Source organism: Rattus rattus, chromosome 5 (genome assembly GCF_011064425.1).
Source record: "Rattus rattus isolate New Zealand chromosome 5, Rrattus_CSIRO_v1, whole genome shotgun sequence".
In the NCBI taxonomy this organism is placed as follows: Eukaryota; Metazoa; Chordata; class Mammalia; order Rodentia; family Muridae; genus Rattus; species Rattus rattus.
In genome coordinates this window covers 21817000-21836917 of record NC_046158.1, presented here as the reverse complement: position 1 = coordinate 21836917, position 19918 = coordinate 21817000, and the positions used below count along the sequence as shown (strand labels likewise).

The 19918-nt window shown below is 38.7% G+C and overlaps 1 protein-coding gene across 1 annotated transcript in view; it reads right to left on the bottom strand.

Moving 5' to 3' along the window:
- Arhgap15 (Rho GTPase activating protein 15) overlaps positions 1 to 19918 on the bottom strand; it is a 617921-nt gene that overhangs the window by 225226 nt on the left and 372777 nt on the right. The window contains exon 10 of the mRNA XM_032903250.1: positions 74 to 172. Within this exon, the coding sequence (XP_032759141.1) occupies positions 74 to 172 (99 nt within the window). The remainder of the gene's footprint in view (positions 1 to 73; positions 173 to 19918) is intronic.

The following is a 19918-nucleotide window of genomic DNA, read 5'->3' as shown; positions in this document are numbered from 1 at the left end:
CATCGAGTGACTCCGTGAACTCCAGCCCTAGCTGTTCAGAGGACTTAGCAATTCTGTGCGTTCAGTCACCCACCTCTTTTTTCAACAGCTTCAATGCATTGCTTTACAAACCATGGAACTGTGGAATGTTCTCGTTCACACACTGTGTGCAGATGAGAGCCAAAAATTTGATCTGCAAACGAAACAAAGATGAGCTTCATTAAAATCCAAGCCTGCGTTGTTCTTTAATTCGATTTAATTCTACTTCCATAGCCAATACTGAGATCTTCGTCTTGCATAGGAATTGATTCTTGCTCTATAAGTGTCTATGGCAAATGTATAAAGACCGTGTGTCCCTTCTTTATGGAATAGAATCCTGATCTCTGGGTAAGAAAAATAACATGGTCTTTGATGAAACACGGGTAAAGAGTGAGTTATAGACTCTAAGGGACTGAACTCTACTGTCTCTGAAATAATGCAGAGAAGCTGAGATGGCCCTCATGAAATAATTAAGCTTAGCTCATCTGGAATCCTGCGTGTTTTAGAAGTTTACCAGCAGTTATCAAGAATGCAGTTTGTCCAGTATATTTAAGGCATTCATTCTGCAGGGGTATTTGATAAGGCACAGAGTAGCAAGGCAAGTATTATAAAGTATTGCTTTGTGTTTCTCCTGCCTTGAATGCCCGCCCTCTTGTCAGATTTAAGTATCACCTTTCTGACAAGTTCAGTTCAGAAAACCCCTGTGTCACCTCCAGTCGATTCCCAGAATAGCAGTTTCTCTCGTTGTTTAACAGATGCAGCAAGAAACAGGGCCCAAGCTCAAAATGGCCCAGTGACATCAAATTAAACCAAGTTAAACAGAATTCAAGACATGTATTAAAGTGATTTCAACTGTTTTTATTTGTTTGAGCTATGACATATGTGAGCTTCTATAAAAGGGCAGAAGAGATAATATTCCTCAGACTCACTTTTAAAGATCTATTTGTTTCAGAGGGCATTTCTCTGAATTAATGCTGAACTGGGCTCTGAGATCCCAGCCATTCCCTTTCATTTAGAATAAGGCAGATAATTTTTCGAGCACCATTTTTGCATTTATGATTATGGGATTGTGGCTTGGATTTAAACTGTCTCCTGAAGATTCATTTGTTGAAAGTGCCATTCCCCAGCTGGGGGTAGTACTGAGAGGCGATTGGACCATGAGGGCTCTGAGCTAATCAAAGGTTGAATTCATTAACAGATAGCTCTTCTCACAGTATTTTCCAGCCACTTCTCAAAGATTGGTGCCACTCAACACCATTGTCTGTACCAATAACTTGGCTTTATTAGGGGGATGGAGCTTATCTCCACTTGACATGTAAGACCTATGTTGACTATGTGGTTTGTTCAACTTACTTAGAATTCAGATCCAGAAGGGTCAAGGCAATACAGTTACTATGGGTCTCCAAGACTCACACAACGTTTATATATAATGAAAGTTCACCAAAAGTGCTTTGAATTGTCAGTAGGGGTATTGTAGAAAAGAAATTTACATATACGGAAATGTAGAGAAAATAGATAATGTTGCATAACAGAATGCTAAGTGACAAGGTATTTTGAAGACTAAGAAACTGAGATCTCAGGAAGGTGATTTCCATCTATTACTTAGGAAAATGTCTTGGGGGTGTGCTGGTCAAAACGTCATGGAGGGAATCAAGTTAGGCTAATGCACTATTAATAACACACTCTGATGTGGAAACATGTGTTTATACAAGAGACAGGAAGAAGATAAACTCAAAACCCAGATAGTATAAAGAAATGGCAAACAGTTGGATATGCTTTGAACACTTGATGAGGTAGCAGAGACTTGTTCCAAACGGTAAGCATCCCTGTAATAAAGAGTGACATAAATATTACCTAAGAAAAATTGCCTACGACTTCAGATCAAAGGGTTTACGCTGGCTAGAGGTCGCAGTCAGGAAACATTACTACAACACATAAGCCTATTAGTAGACTTCATAATTTATGTCCATTGCACAAATGTTGATTGACTCTTCTATCTGCACAGCAACAAAGCAAGCACTTTACATTGTAAGTATGTATACTGAGATTTCTCTAATATTGTAGGGTTGATACAGCATGTATCTTGAAAGGTGTTGAGTGGTAAGAATGATGCCCTCCAATATATGTGTGTATCTTTCCATGCTGGGGGCGGGGCATGGATTACTTTGGATGGAAGTCATTTAAGGGAGATAGATGCTGTCATAAAGTGGGTGCTAAATTTCTAATACATCTTTGTTTCGCTTTCCTTTACACCTAGATATAAGAGAAAGACAAGGAGATGAGTGGGTGAGACCAGCAGCATAGAAAAGTGACTTTTGGTGTGTCCAGAGATTTTGTTTTCTTCTCTTAAATTTCCTCTTTAATCCACTTAGTTATCTGTGAAAGACAATCACAAATCCCTGTTAGGTGGCACAGTAACCCCAGAATGTCCCATGCATGCATTATGCTGCCACACACTCTCCATCTTCTGCATGTATCCTGTGTAGGAGACTAACTCCAAAGGAAAGAGAGAGAACGTGCTATGGAGAATATGTCTGGGTTAGTAAAGGTGCATTGTGGGAGTATATGGAAAATGGCCAGATCAGCTTTCCCTATGCAAAAGTTCCCAGCAAAGAGAAAAGCCCTCAGATATAAGTAGAACTTGATTAAAAAACTAAGAGAGGGACACAAGCAACATTTGGAAAGATGGAGAGAATTATGGTATGACTAGGTTGCTTCAGTCACAAAAAAATTCAGGGCTTATTAAAATCTTGATGGGCTAACCTTGAAAAGGAAATGAATATTGTATTATGACGTGATCTATATTTTGTCAACCAGGCTCAGTTATTTGACAGATACTAATGATCTCCTTCAAATAAGTCTGTCCCTTATAAGTTCCTTTCTTGTCCTTAAAATTCACACAGGTTGGCCAAATGGCCCAATAGGTAATGCCACTTGCTGTCAAGAAACCTAATTAAAATTCCTCTGATCCAAATAGAGAACAACTCCTAGAAAATTTTCTTTGAACTCTACACAGTAAAAGAAATATGCAGACACCTACATATATACGTATGTATGTGCACACAAAATCACAATTGATAGAAATGTTATAGAATTCATGAGACATAACCCAAGATTATTCTTGACTGAAGTCTACATTCCCTGCGTTTCTGGATGATGGGATGGTCTAGACAAGCAAAAGTGACCTTTGCCTGCCTACTTTACTTTCCTCCCTTGTGGAAAGACTATAGAGAAGGAGACATTTTCTCTTTTTGTTCCCACTTGGAGCATCACTTTGTGATAGCACTTGGATCAATTGGAGCATCTGTGTCATTATGAGACAAACTTGAGAACAAAGGCTAACTTGCTTTACAAGAGAAAGCAACAGAACATGTTATATATCAAACCATGAAACACTTCCCTAGATTTCCTTACATACCATTATTTGAAACAGGATTGGCCATCCTAACCAATATGAAGGAACATTAGCAGGTTGTTTGGCCTTTATACTGAAGTGTGTATTTATTATAACCATAATTCTGCTTGATCCACGGTTAGGTTATGGTTAGACCTATTTGATAGTTAATCATGGGGGCTCAGAGGATGGGTTGGTTAGACACCAGCTTCTTAGCTAAATAGGCAATACAGACTCTGGGAAAGATGTTGTCATACCAAAGTCAGGATAACGGTATAGATTTTGTTTTGTTCATGGTTTTCATCTTTTGGAGTTAGAGTGTGTGGGTTTATATTGCCTACCCTGTAACCATAAGGTTCCACTTATCAGAGAAACTAGCAGTTATGTCCCCTCATATCCTCTGACGCTGAGCTTGATCTGCAGATGGCTTGGTATAATATGGTGTGAACAGGAATTTATCAGTTTCAGATGAAAGTCTTATAGAGCACTGCAATTTCCCACTCACCTTGTTGTTTCTCTGTTGATGCCTAAAGGAAATCTTCTCTGGCTGACTACTGCCCTATCATCCTCGGCTCTGGGCTAAGCATGTATGTCCAGAACTAAACCCAATGTTTAGAACATCAACCAGACTGCATATAAACCACGCCTGCTCAGCCAGACCTGTTCTAGGTCACACAGGACATACCACCACTGTAGAGCCATTATAGTATATGCTGCGAAGTTCTGTTTGTTATTCAGTAATAGCTCACTGATTCAACTTCAACTGCAATTCAGGTTGATGATGAAATATGGTTTAACCTGTGCTACCAGACGAAAAGGACAAGAAGTAGCTGAGCATGAAAATTGAGACGAGAGAGAAAAGTATGAAGAATGAAATTAGCCACAAATAAGGAAGTATATGCTCAGTTTTAATTCAGTGTATGTATAAATCCCAAAGGTAGTTATTTACACCTTAATATTTATTCTTGTTATGCCTTGCAAAATACTATGGCAGTTCTTATGCTGTGTTTTTATTTCTACCTTACTCAATTCAGTAGATACCAGTGAACACCTAGCATACACTGAGTAGTGTAGAGAATGCAAAGTTTCATTCATTCATCACTCATTCATCCATCATTCATTCACTATTACATGCCAGAGAGAAGACAGGCTGCATTACAGCCTGAAACTGTCTATAGTTTAGTGTACACTTCCTACAGGACTTTCGCAATAGTCACACTAAAATGTAACTTTCGCTATTACAGTAAACAATCATGGTGCTTAAATATATGAGCCTATGGGGGGGGCGGGTAGAGTCCTCATTCAAATTGTTGTAACGTTCAATAATAACAGTTTCAAAGAGATCATGAACTTGGGGGGGTAGGAGAGGAAAGAATGATAGTAATGCACATTTATTTATTTATTTATTTTTTTCGGAGCTGGGGACCGAACCCAGGGCCTTGCGCTTCCTAGGCAAGCGCTCTACCACTGAGCTAAATCCCCAACAGTAATGCAGATTTATGAAGTTCCAAAATAAAATTAATAGTATTGGAAAAGAAAATATCTTATGTTAAAGTGTGGTTTGTGGACTGCTGGACACCAGAACTTGTCATCAGAGTTCTTTATGGAGTCCCATTTGCTTTCCTGCTAGTGTGCTAACTGTGGTCCATGACTCTAGGGTGCTGCCCAGCACTGCAGTAGCTCCCACTGACTAAAGTTGCTTTTCTCTAGTGTAAAGCTGAAAATATAAGGTGAAATATTATAACTTGGGCTTATTTGTATATTCTACATATGTAACCTACTAATCAATCTTCATTGCATTGATGGCAGACGTTATTACTCTACTAATTTTACAGAAGACAACACTTAAGTCATAGATACTCAATTATTGTTCATGGTCACAAAGATTTAGGCTATGAGCAACAAAAGATGAAAATGAACCAGAAGTGAAGAAACTCCTGGCCCAGTGGATATGGGAAGCAGATATAGGAAGTAACAAAGTCCACCAGGTAACACCTCGCTTTCCTTTGTTGTTCCTTTCTGGGTGAGAAAGCATGAGAGGTTGGAGAAGAACAGAGATGGGAACTCGAGGGTGAAAGTAGGGGTTTTAGATGCAGTAGAATGGTGATGCAGACAAAGATGAGAAGCTGTCTTTGGCTTCTGACAATGTTTAAGATATAGGTGACTGTAAAGAAAGTCAACTTAGGAGAGTGATAACAGGAGAAATCAGATGGTTATGATAGAGTCTTGGGAAGAAGATGAGGAAGAGAAGAGTTAGATAAACAAGAATGTAAGACATGCTGTTTGGCTTGGGGGAGATAGGAAAATCAACTGCAGTATAGTTTTGATTGCTGAGGGGTGAGGATGCTGGCTATCCTGGGTAGTCATGTGGGAGTGGAGGAAGTGTACTATTGCCACTCATGGAAGCATGCAGAAAATGGATATCCCATAAAAAAAAAAACTATCCTTCTATCATCAATAATGCCCTAGGAAGTAAAACAAAACAAAGCAAAATGACCTTCTTCAACCTAAATATTTTCTATTTCAGTAGGTAGTATTTGAGGCAGTCATTATTAGATCAACTAATGTTTCTCGTATTACATATATTCTTCTTAAGATTTATTGAGTTTACTCAAGAGTGTATTGCTCTGGAGTATAGGATCTCAGCTCCCACATGATCCATCAAAGTCCAAGGCTGTCTTATGGATCAAACTGGGGCCTCCTTCACGAAATTAAAAATCCAGATGTAGAGAGATTGAGGACAGTTTTATCACTGTAGATGTGAACCGTGAGGTTGCCTAGAGTTAAATGCTGAGGTTTTCACAGCCCCTTCTGAGCTAGCTATGGAGGATGGCTATGTGAACAGAGCAATTCTATTTGGAAGAAGTTGAACATATGCACAAAAGCCTCCTGCAGCAACTACATCTTCTCCATGACACTTAGACTTCCTAAGTCCTAAAGTACTAAGGTTCCCCCAACCCTTCTTGACGACATTTCTTCACATTGTTTTCTGTGTGTTACTATTATAAATGTGACTAAAGTGTGGCCGTAGACTTCCCTTGGGTTTGTGAAAGAAAGGGTACAATTATAATTTAAGATCAAGAGAATGGCTCGGTGGGATCTCCCCCATTCCAGTCAGGAAGCAGATTGTATACATCAAATCTCTCTGGAAGGGCACACAGAAGAATTAGGGCAAAAGTAAAGACAGAGCTGGACGAGGACTATGAAACTATACAACATTTTGTGTACCCAGGTTCAGCCACATCCCACACAATTGGTATCTCTGACCTAGACAGTCAAGTAATCAGGATATTTTCAGTCTTACATATTTGGATTGTCCATTTTCTATAGATTTGCAACTGAAAATAATCTTCAGCAGGACCCTGGACTTCACCAGAAGTTATGAATTACTCAGAGGGAATTGTATCAAAGAAAAAGTATCATATAGATCGATGAAAAATAAAATTATCAAATCTAAGGGTAAATTTGGAATTGCCTCCCATCTGCAGATCTGACCAAGTTCAGAGGTCAACATACCAAGGAGAACCTTTAGGTTACAGGGAAGTGTTTGGCTTTCTGTCTTAAAATAGTGTAGACAAGGGGGAGGGAAAGAGGAGAAATTTTCTTTTCTTGGCAAGCTTACATGACCAGCTTTGCCCCTAAACTCCATGCTTGCTGCCTGGCACACCATTAAGGATTATTTCTGCTTTCCTCCTCCTTATGGATATTCAAAAATGGGAGCCTTCCCAGAACCCCGAGTTCCTAACTCCCCACCTACATCCCCATCTGTGGGCTCACTGCTAATCTTTTCTTCCTGTCTTAACAACTTTTGTTTTGTATTTAGAAAAGGCCTCTTGCCTGAGGTGTCAATATTTTTGGAATCCTCTGCAAACGTCTCTGGCCTTGGCAAGTGTGATCATTCTATCTCCATCCTACTGCTACAGCATTTATACCAAGGGTGGCAGGCAACACATTGTTTGGAGAAAATCCATTTTCTGTGATTTTTCATTGAAAGCATCTTTTGGTGAGAAAAATAAATAGACCTTCCACATGACTGCACTTATAAATCATGTTGTTTACATAATGAATTAGAGTTTAACTTGAGAGTGGTGGGTTTTAATCTTTAAGCTCTCAAACTTTTGACCAATTTAGTTAGTTCATCAGCATAACCAGGTTAAGTCTCCAAGGCTACAAATTAGCTTCCTTCTCCCTCCTTGCTGCTATATATTTTTTTGACAAATTATGGGAAGAACACCCAGTAATGGGTTCTTTGTCAGCTAGATTCCAAATGAATCAAAACTACGAGGAGAACTACTCAATACATGCAGTTAAATGTTCAAATAATGTGACAGTGTTGCCATCATTTACCTAGAAGACAGTCTCCGCACACTTTTCAAAAGGATGCTCTGTTTTCAGGAGGGCAAGCCACTAAAGCACAGAGGATGACACATTGTGAGGAGTGAAGAGGGAGGCAGAAAGTGGGAAGAGAAAGCTGGACTGCTCTGCTCAGAAGCTAAGCAGATGATAATCATCTAAATGTGGTGTATTTATTGAGGTGATCAGCTACCCATGACTGAGAAACATACAATACTGTGTTTACATTAAGAAAATGGATGCTTATCTAAGATATAGAGGAGCAGAAATGGAAGGAACACAATGAATATAGTCTAAGGAACTAGACTTAGAGATTCTTTGAGATCAAATGCTCAAGGCATCATCAAACATGAAGCCAGACAAATACCATGTGTATGCACCAGCAGCAACTCTAGCCCCAGCACAGAAGCATCAAATTTCAATTACATTGGCTTTAGTGAAGGATGCTTCAGTGACTGAGATCATGCGATACAATATATGCAAGCGAAGAAAGCACGTGGCTCTCTTTGCTTTCAAAGAAGGTCACATTCACTTGAAGTTTTCTCTCCCCAAAATGTCACATGCAAGCAGATAATTTTTAATATGCTGTCATAAGGGAGATGAAGGGGATAGTGGCATATGCAAATAATAGCCTTGTCATGTAATTTTAGCAGTTTAAATGGAATCTTTATTTTAAATTCTTTCTACTTTCTTTTATTTTTGAGATTATAATATTTACAATATTACTCCCCCTGTTTTTCCCTTTAAACCATCCTATGTACCCCTTCTGACTATTTTTCAAATCTATGATCTATTTTTTATTCATTGTAATTACATGCCTAGATGTATGTGTATACACGTATGTCTTTCTAACTGTAACCTACAACGTCTGCGTAACATTCCTTGTATGTGTGTGTTTTCTGGGCTGACCATTTGGTACTAGAGAACTAGTTGATGTGCTCTTCTCTGGAGAATACTGTTCTTCCCACTCTGCATTCCTCAGTCTCCTGTAGTTCTTCATGTAGTGGTGAGGTCTGAGGACTTGCCTCTAAAGACTTTGACGGGTCTATTGGTCTCACTATTGTTCAGCTCGTGTTTAGGCAGTCATTGGTTGCTTTTTACATCTCTTTTAGCTTAATTCTTACAGCTTCATGTAGCTTCATGCTTTTCTCTTCAAACACACTATGACATGTTAACACGACACTCAGGGCGGTCTCTAAGCTCTGCTGAAATGGTACGGAAGGTAGGTAGGTGATTTGAACGAGCTCTTGACTGGAGTTTATATATGTATTGAATACAGATGTCTGTCTAGTGCTGTCTAGATGAGTGTACTATCAGATATCTCTTTAGTGCTTCAGAAAGTGCTTAATTTTCTTGCAAAGCTTCATGTATTTGATTAAAAGGATAAACTACTGCCTTTTTGCCTATAAATCCAAAACATTGAGTTGATTTTCTGCTGAACCTCTAGCATATAGTGAACCTCTAATTGCCTTATGACTTTTGAGATGAGGCAAGTACAAAAAAAATGAATGCTTTCAACTTTTCAGTATTTTAAACTGTAAGTAAGCAGGCATTTCCAAATGCTATGTATGTACCCTGCTTCTGCTTGTTCATTCATGTTGTTCATTCATGTCTGTTTTGCTTTGCTAAACCTCATAGCTCTACAGGCTATGATAGACAATAACAGCATCCACTGGGGGAGGATTGACCTGGAGATCTGCCTAGACAGCGCAGCGATCTCCAGTCTGGTGTATCGACCATGAGGCTGAAGATTCCCTTTGAAGATGGTCAGCTGTGTGTAGTGACACCAGCATTCTTTGAGGAGAGTAGAGCAAGGGTGTCTTTTGGTGAAAGCTAGCAGCCACACAGATGAAAATGCAGTGTTCTTTCCTGTACTTTCTACATTTCTCATCTTCCCTTTTTAGGGACTTCCAAGAGTGTCTACTTCCCACAGATCCATGGTGGGTGTCCTTGTATGAGGTACCTGTTCATTTAAACTTGCATGGAATTATACCCCAACTGTGATTTTTTTCTGATTGGTGCAATGGACTCCTCTGAGAGAGTTCAGTAGCCACAAGGAAATGAGTATCTTCAACTCACTTACCCAATAGAACAGTGAGCATTGAATTCTGTGTGTGTGTGTGTGTGTGTGTGTGTGTGTGTGTTTAAGACAGCAACTTTGACTCATACTCTCTGCTTATACAAAACCATTCTCCCTTCTCTCTCTCTCTCTCTCTCTCTCATACACACACACACACAAACACACTCTCACACACACATATACACAACAAACACACACACACAAACACACACACACACACACCTTGAATCACAATAGTAGAGAGAATGACAATTTTTCTTGAAAAGAATTTTCATAAGATATCATTTCATCCATTCAAAGTATCCATCCAAAATTTTTTCAATGTCTTTCAGAAATAGTAAAAAGGCTTTATCATTACATAGTGTGTGTGTGTGTGTGTGTGTGTGTGTGTGTGTGTGTGTGTAGAAAGGAACATATAAACACATTAATACATAACGTGAAATCAGAAACTGATAAGCAAAGTAGAGCTGGTGGTATAGCCAAGGAAGACATCTATGAATGACTGTCTTTTGAGAGAACTGAGCAATGTAAACACACAGAGAGACAGAAAACACACGGAGCTACTGGAGAAAGCTATGGCTTAGAAGGTTGGGAGGCTGGCATACGGTGACTAGGAAGCAGGGCGGTGCTGAGGAAACTGAAAAGATGGGCCAAACTGCTGGAGGCCAAGGCAGGTAGAGAAACACATGGGTCATAAGAGGACACAAAACATAACTTTGAATAGGATTTTATGCTACAGAATTGGAGATGGTTGAGCAAGGGGTGAATGGTATGATTTCCATCTCTAAATGATTCTTTGGAGCAGTTGCTGTGCAGAGACTAAATTTAAGAGGGTCAAGCAAAGAAGCAGAGAGGCCAGGCAGGGGGCTGCTGAAATATTCCCCAGGGAAAGGATGGAACTTGGATAAGGATGGTAATAACGGAAGTGACTAAACGTGGTTTAATTTAGAATATATTTTTAGGCAGGATTTGCTGATGGAAGTGAAAGAGACAAAGTTAGAGTGGAGGGTGACTCCAGCTGGCACATGGCTGTGGTATTTCCTGAAATAGAGAACACGTGGGAGCCAGGGAATCAAGGGTTGCTCTGGATAAATTTGAGATGTCTACCAAGCACCCAGGAAGATGTCAAAGAGACATTTGAATATGCAAGTCTGGAGTGTGAGGCTGGCGTTTTAAGTTTGGAGAATATCAACCTACTGATGGAAGTAGAAGCCACCGGGATGGAATATTTCAGCCCCGGAATGTTTGAACAGTGTCCAGTAGTTGGAGAATAACAAGAATAGAGAAAAAGTAGCCAAGAAATGAGAAAAGCAAGACCCACCAAAGAGGCGCCCATTGACCCGAGTTCCTAGTCTCCTTCTAGGCAATATGTCCCCACAATGGACAGCGATGAGTAAGATGGTGTCTGAATTCGCAGCCCGTAGTCTAAAAGTATGGATGATATGAAAACATGACATGATCGCTTCGGGAACAGAAGTTGGAATTAGCAAGAGGGAGAAAACAAGGATAGTGGTGTTGGTAACTTTCAGCCGAAAGAGTAAAAGAAACTCTGAGTTCACTCAGTGAGAAACCGATGTTCAAAATAATAGAGACTTTGCATAGTAGGAAAAGTGCAGCCTCCTCCCTCTGCTTTTATACATATGAATTACATTATTTTGCTTATGCATTGGGTACTTCCAGTCACCAAGTAAATACATTAATCAGTGAAAGGTAAAAGTGAGCAAGGAGAAATATTTTATAAAAGTAAGTGATTTACATCCAAAGACAGGATACTGTCAGTTGACACTGGGGGAATAAATAAGCATTAGTTCACTTTGTGAGTTTTAGATGATTGACATGAGCAAATATGTGTACAGCACAGAGTGTTCCTTTGCAGCAGGAGTTGACAATATTTTGTATTTTTCATTTGCTCTTCTTCACCTCCTTAGAATTATGGATGTGGTCAACAATAGAAAGAGGATCATTTATAAAATTCAAGTATGTCAAATTGTGTTATTTTCTCCAATATTTGCTTACCAATAATTTATCAACTTTCAATAGAAATTTCACAGAATTTGCTTGCTCAGTCACAAAGCTTAGAATATTTTATCTTCACTTGAAGTTGTCAAGTATCATGTTCTTTAACTAGGAAGGGCTGATTTATTGAGGATAGACACTACTGTGAAATAGACAATTTTATTTGTAATTTTTATAAATCTGAAAAAAATAAAATTTAAATTTTATTTACAAATTATAAATGATTGCAATTATAAGGAGAGAATAGATGCATAAAATTTGGACAAATTAAGGGAAGTAGATAATTTATCTTTTAGGCCAACTAATAGAGACTAAAGACGAAAACATTATCCAGTGATTAAGAATCGAAAAGATTCTTTTCGGTTGGGGAAAGCACAGACATTTAAATTCCAGAATTAAGCAAACTCTAGATAAGAAGGCTGTATTTTCTCTAATGTCAGCATAGATTTGTTCCAATCCCAAGTGGTAAAGACTTCAATTTATTTGCATGAATGTAGAGTTCAATAAGAAAAGACTCAAAGTCAGTAGGAGTAAAACTGCTTAATGATTTCAAGTATTGCTTGTAATGTATTAATATAACAGGTTTGAATATCTATAATGGAGTCTCTTTCATTTGGGTCTTAAGGGTGTTCTTCAAGCCACTAAGGCTGAGCACTAGGTATGTGCTGGAGTACGGAGGAAAGCACTTTAGGTTAAAAGCACTTTCTCTCTCAGCCCCGGGTTAAAAGCTATTTCAGGATTCTGTTAAAGGCATTCTTTAGTCCTCAGCTTTGGCTTAGAAGTGGCTTTGATGAGAAGTGCTTTGAGGCAGGTAAAGGATTTTATAATAAACCATATTAAGAGCCTGAGAGAGTCATGTGGCTCGGTGGAACATAGGGTTGCTTGGTGCGGTGAGTGTAAGCTGTGCTTAGAAATTCCCATTCTCAGTAGGTTGTTTGAAGCGAGGTGGCTCACTAGTTAAGTCTGTGTAAATAAATGGAAATCCAGTTTCAGCAATATAGTAGAGAGGAGAGATTACGATTCCAAATTAGAAGGCCAGGATGCACATATTCTGAAAACAAGTTGTCATTTTTGGGGTTTCTAGTCAAACATTGTTTGTTTCTCCTTTTTCAGCTCTCACTGCACAAAGGGACAATTCAAAGGCACTTCTAAGACACCCAATCTACCCAAAATTTACCCACAAGACAGGATGGCTAGGAATCCTCTTGTGAGAGGCCATTTTGTATCTTGCACATTTTCAGGGTCAAGGCTTAGACCCAGGCAACAGGATTTCTTATTGGGATGTGAAAGTGTTATAGAAATGGAATGGAGATCTCTGTTGGAAATGTCTACTGAACAGGCAGAATGATGTCTACAACCCTTTATGTTTTCCCCTAAGAGTTGATTTTAGCTGAAGTACTGTTTGTGAACTTGCTGAGGTCAATGAGAGTTCTAAGGGAGGGCAAAGGATGCATGTACTCCAGCTATATCCAGGGGCTAGGAATGAATTCTGTAAGAAAACAGCTCCAGACACAAAGGAATGAGCAGTTTTTTCACCTCATGAGATTCAAAGCCTCAGAGCGATGCTTTGGGTCTTTGAAAACCATCTACACATGCATAGCGGAAGAGCAAAGAGCGTGCATTCTCTGTTGAGGACAGGAGCAGCAAGAAGAATTGAGCATGGCTACCAGGAAGCTTCTGCAAGTATAGTTGCTCTAGGCAGGGACATGGCTAACTGTCAAGGCTGCTGTTTGTCCAGTCGTAGCGATGTGCTTTCTTTGGGCAACATATGGAGTCTAAAACAGAAAAAAAACTAAACAAAACAAAACCAAAACCAAGGGACAGGAGGGCTACATCATATACCTTATTTTAGGCATTGTAGTTCAGCACTCCAACTAAGAACTGGGAAATTTTACTTCTACAGGAGACAGCCATTTACACAATTCTGTTTAGGATTTTTATAAAAATCAAACAAAACTAGATCACATCACCTAATGAGAACAATGCCTTTTCCTAGTGTCTTTCCATCAGCCTTCTAGTGGAGATGTTTATGTTGGCTGTGCCTATGAAATTGATGGCTTTGAATAATCTCTGGAGAAGGACTGAAGAGTTTGCAGAAGGAGGCACAACTTTCTTATCTTTGTGACCCCAATATTTACATACCGTTTGGTACACGATAGGTTCTCAGTAAATCTTTTAAAGCAAATAAAAGACTTATATTTTTTAATGAATAGAAAAAAATTCACAAATAAGCTTTTCATACAAAATGGTTAGCTTATAGCAGTCCAAACACCTACAACAGGCCATTGTTGTCACCAAATACTCATCATTTTACCCCAACCAATCTCTGTGTCCTCCAGGCTTTCCTAAAGTTGCACAGTTTGAATGTCTCTAAAGTCCAAATACGTCAACTTAGAGACTCAGACCGAAGACCATAGAATAAAGGAACCATTAACCTTCCCCATATTTTCTGCTTATAATTCCTCCCAAATTTGTTACCTGAATGCTTCTTAAGGCATCTGGCATTTGATATATCTGCCATATTTTTGCACATTTATCTTTCTTGTTCACATTTTGGGAGCATTATGAAATTTTATACCCTCTAGTAACACCATGTTTCAATGTATATATGTCACTGGCAATAGAAATGACAATCAAAACTCAAACAGAAGGACATGCAAGTCCATCCCTCGACTGAGCACAGAGCTCAGTACATGGATGTTGAAGACACTAACTTTATTAATGCAGTGTCACAGAGCTGTACCAAGATCAATCTGTTGTGACAGATTCAGAGTGTGTTCTCTATGATCAGGAGAATGCTACACACTAGTAAGATGAGAGTTAGAGAGAGAGCATAAAATTAACAATCAGTATTTGTTACAGTAATTGCTCTTTATAAAATGTCAACAATCCTAAGAGATATTATTAAGAATGTGTGAAGACAGATAATTTCATCACCTTGCCCAAATTTACAAAACATGTAAGCAGTAAAGACAAAATTAGACTTCAAATCTATTTTAAAATTCAGTACTCCTGATGGTTTATAATGCACCATTTTCCTCAATAAATAAAGCAGGATTATCCTCTGCTAGTATAGCAAGAGTTTTGGCTAACCTATCTTTCACCATTACCACCCCAATCAGTTCTCACACTCAAGAAATCTATATTTAAATATGTAATTATTTCAAGTGTGTCTACTACGGCAAAACTAAGTATAACCTTTGGGAGTAAGTATCCCTTTTGTTCAAAAAAGAGTTGAATATTTTCTTAGACGTTCTTTGAGTCTGGGTCTCAAGTCTGGTTATAATGGGGACAGTAGGCTCAATCCTTTTCTAGCAGAGGCTACTTATGGCCTTTAGAGAGGATGCCTGATTAAACAGTACACATCCTTAATTTCAAGTATCAGATGAGTGCCGAAGTTTTACGTCTGTACATGAATTTGAAGGTCAATGGTCGTGTCTATAGTAGCTTCTTGGAGACTCACATCTGAGTCACCAACAAGGTTTCATCTAGGCTTTGGATAAAGTTCATACCGTAGTTTCTAATCATGGAAACTGATAAATGTCTTTGACTATAACATGAAAAGCCTTTCCACTTTCGACACTGTTATTTGTCTCTGAAACAACACTAAATGAGGTCCCATCAAACCCTTTACATTCTATTGAATAGTGTATGCTAATTAGTTTTTAAGATACAAAATTGGAGCCCTCTTAGAGCCTTAGTGCATTTGCAATGTGGACACCCATGGTATTCTGTTCTTCACAGAACGATATATGAGGGAGTTCAAGGGTAATGGCTTTTCTGGCATTGAGCTTATTTGGAATCTTAAGATATGAAGATATCCTTTGGACATTACTTTCAGACCAACTACTTTGTTATTTCCCAGCCTCTGGTCATGTGATAGATTCCTTCATTGTGAGGTTAACTAAGGCCAGGCCTTTTCCCACTCTATCTTTTCTTTCTCTCCTATGAATTTGAGTTATAAGTTCAAAGGGACACGTTAGAACTGATATATTCTAGTTAATGGCCTTCCCATGTGTTTAACTTGGATGACATCTCCTCTAAAATTTCCTTCCTGTATAATGCGGTTAGATAAGAAAATCATTAAAGTATTGGACCTCAACGAGCTTTGAAAGTTCTTGGAATTTATCTTTTGCTCTGTTTGTAGGGGCATCAATCTCCTATGGAAACAACAGTCTGGTGGTAGGTGCTTATGAAAGATGACTGTGTGTACAAGCTACCATGATAAAAACACCGTCTAAGAGTTGTGTGGCTCCCAGAAAGGTGTCAAGCTAGGCAGTTTTATGATTTTTGTCCAGCTGTAGAGGCTTATAATTTGGGCAAAATTCAATAAGTAAATAGAAAGATTATAATTCTAAATAAGGTTTAAGAAATAAATGCATTTCAGATTTTCTTGCACAGATTGACCAAAACACTCATGGTTTATTTTGTTTCCTAACTTAGGACATAATTTATATTTGGTTTTCTTACATGTCTAATTCTCTTCTAATATTATTGCCCAAAATATTTGAAAGTCTTGTTTAAAACTAGGCAAATAACTGCTGCAAAATTGGGAATATGCTAATGAGCACAGTGATTTAGATTTTATCTCAAAATAGTAAAGTGAGCTTGGTATATGTCATTCAACTCTATAGTTGTTCAGCGGATCCAAATGCTTCCTTGGTTAGCCTATGAAGTGCACAGAACATTTTAATGGAATAGCAATGCTAAAATAGCAGAGATATTTGGAGATAGAGCATAGTTAAGGCAGAAAATTGTACAGAAAACGCCTGGACTCGGAAAACTATGTTATAGAAGGCTTGTAATATAAACAGATATTTCTTATAAACTTTAAATATTTCTGAATTCTTTTCTTTACTGGGTCTTTCCCCCAGCTACTATTAAATTGTAGAACTTGCCTTATGGTAGGGATAGCTAATTTTAGGAGGAAGAAAAAGTTTCCCTATTCCTCTTTCACATTATTCTTTCTTTTTCCCTCCTTGTTTGAAAAAAAAATTAAAGAATTTGGAACATACTTTTAAATAATGAAAACAATAACAGCATTTCCCAAGGGATGAGGATGAGAATTTGAAGTGTCTGTGATAAGGCACTCGGGGGCTCTAGTTTTTATGAGTTGAAAAAAGAGATATAACTGGCACTTCGACTCTTCTGTTACAACAGTGTATGCTTCCTATACAGGTTATTTAACTCAAATGCCCGGGAAATAGACACAATTACCACCTTCTGGAATGCTACTTAACTTAAACACTCCCTACGGACTAGAATCCTACTGTATAAAATATAAGTCAGTTTATGCAGAATTATTTCTTCTTTAAGCTCCTGAATTTTTTTTTCAATTTAAAATTTGGACAAAGATTGTCTAAAAGTACATGTAATAGAAAAAAGAAAGAAAGAAAGAAAGGGAAAAACAAAAACCATTTCCCACAGAACTGGAGTCTGTTCCTAAGAGTTCATATGTCCTATGCCTGTGTACATTTTAATCATGCACTCTTTCAGCTGTTATCAATTTAAAACCAATGAAACTCCCACACCGAGTCCATTTGAGCAGTCAATTTTAATATCTCCAGGCATCTGTAGTTATTCTGAATGGGCTGCAAAAGCAGGGCTAACAAGTTAAGCTCTAAGCATAAGTCGGCACAGGCTGGTGAAGCATACATCAAGCGCGGACAGTTAGTCAATACTCCAGTGTGAAAAACCAGCAAGCATCTTTAAGAAGAGCAATATATTCATAATATGTTCGGCAGTCTGCTTTTCATTCTCTCTTGATGGCTTAGAGTTAGGCTCTGCCTGTCGTCAACAGGGTGGCTTTCAAGCACCCACAGAAACACTTTCAAGGGAAAACTGGTTACTTCTGTGATCAGTAGGTAATGCTGTTTAAAACTGAGAAGAAAGGACGGAGGAATGTGCCTTTTGTGACTAAAAAAAATCTAGAAAAGTGTCTTACTTACGTGCTTGCTTTTTATAGGGAAATAGACATATGTTCCGGGTCCCTGAGCACGACCTCTACTTCAAATATTATGTCACTGTCAGGCCATGTGTCTCAGTGTTGTGTTTGGGAAACATGGCTGCCAGAAATACCTCCCTCCCTCCCAGGAGTGACTGCAAGGCAGGATATGCCTCCTGCAGACAGAGGATGACAATGGAGGCGGAGCATTCCAACAAGATCAAGGCAGTCACCACTTCCATCAAACCATTTCTAACTTTTGGGCTATGGAGCCCTGGGGGAGGGAGTGAAGGGTGTTTATGACATTTAGCTGCTTTCCCAGAACTCTTATGTACTTTTATCTTCAAAAAGAAAGAACATATTAAAGAGACATAACCGAGGAGAAGCAATACTACATAAAGTTTATGTTTTCCGATCTGCTGCCCCAGAAAATGCTTTGATAAAACATACTTGGAGCAACACAGATCATTTCAAAGGAAATCTGAGAGATAGACCTCTCCGTGTTGCAGTTTGGCTGGCATGGAGAGAGAGCTAATTGTGATTATTCAAGTTCTGATCAAACCTATTGTCTTCCTCCCCCAGGCAAAAGTAAAAATTCAGGGAGAGAGGGTTTTTTCCCTTTCCTTTTCTTTTGTTTTACTTTTTTCTTTTCTTTTCTTTTCTCTTTTATCTGCAGTTGGAGCTGTTCTCTTAATGAATGGATTTTATAGGAGCTCATTGACTATTTTCTCTTTTAAGGCTGGTTAACACCATGTTTCTCAGGCTGGTCTTGAGTTCCTAGGCTGAAATGAGTCTCCCATAAAAGCCTCCCAGAACAGCTTCAAGGATCAAGAGCAGGCTCCACTACAGGCCTGAGGGTGGTTAATTTTAAATCACTAAAAATGTAGGAGTATATATATATATATATATGATATAAGTTCTTTATTTTTGTTTTGGAAATTTATGGGGTATTGATGATATATTATAGATATGGTGATTTATTGTAGATATGAATTTGGGGGTGTTTGTAAGCCAAACTCTCAGTGATGGTAAAAGATACTGAGAACACTCCCTTAATCTTAGGATATGTCAAGATGAAATGTTGACATCAATACTTCCTTGCTTGTAGCAGTCTAGCACATCTGCTGAACATTGTCCCTGATGAGATGCTTGCTGTGAGAGCTCTGGTGTGGATGATTCTTAGAAACACGATCAGTACACACGTGCTATGGATTCTTAAATCCTGCTTACAACAGGCATAAGGAACGGGTAGATCCCAATTCTCATAAACACGGTAAATCCACCCGTCTGGCTGCATATAAAACATTTATTTCTATAGTTGTTCATTCTCTAGATCAGAATAAAATCATGCTTCAATCTCCTGGAATTATCTACTCTATAGCAAAATAAAATCAACAACTAACACTTTGTATGGAAAAGAGAATTATGAAGTTTATAGGAGAGAAATGCAGTATCTACAACTGGTTTGGGATGTTTTCTCACAGGTCCACAGAGGCCATGGGAAGCTAGTAACAATAAAATGGGGTCCTGAACACTGACAAAGGCCACATGCCTTTTCAGAAAAGAAAGATTTAGGACATGATGAGAGGGCCGAAATATTCATGAACTACCAGTCTGGAGGGCAGCAGCCTTCTGACACCTGCAAGAAATATGCTATCAGCCTAATTCTTGGTCTTCTGCATCCAGTGAAGAACATGCTTTGCAGAGGGTTACCCAGTTGGGTTGTAGAACGATGGGTTATTCTAATTATAAACACTCATGCACATGTGCACGGACACACACACACACACACACACACACTTTGAGTCAGTGTACAGTGCATGCTTAAAACATGGCACACATTTACAACATGAACCAAGCACATCACTACCTTCTACTGTGTCCTTTTCTGATCATAATCTTCAACTTCTCATCCTTTTAAAATTTATTTCTCTTTATTTTACGTGTGTGGGTGTTTTGTCTCGATGTATGTCTGTGTGTCATGAGTATGCAGTTCCTTTAGAGAACAGAAGAAGGTGCCAGATCACCGGGTACTGTAGTTACGGATGGTCGTAAGCCACCATGTGGCTGCTGGGGATTGAACCTGGTTCCTCTAGAAGGATACCCAGGGTCT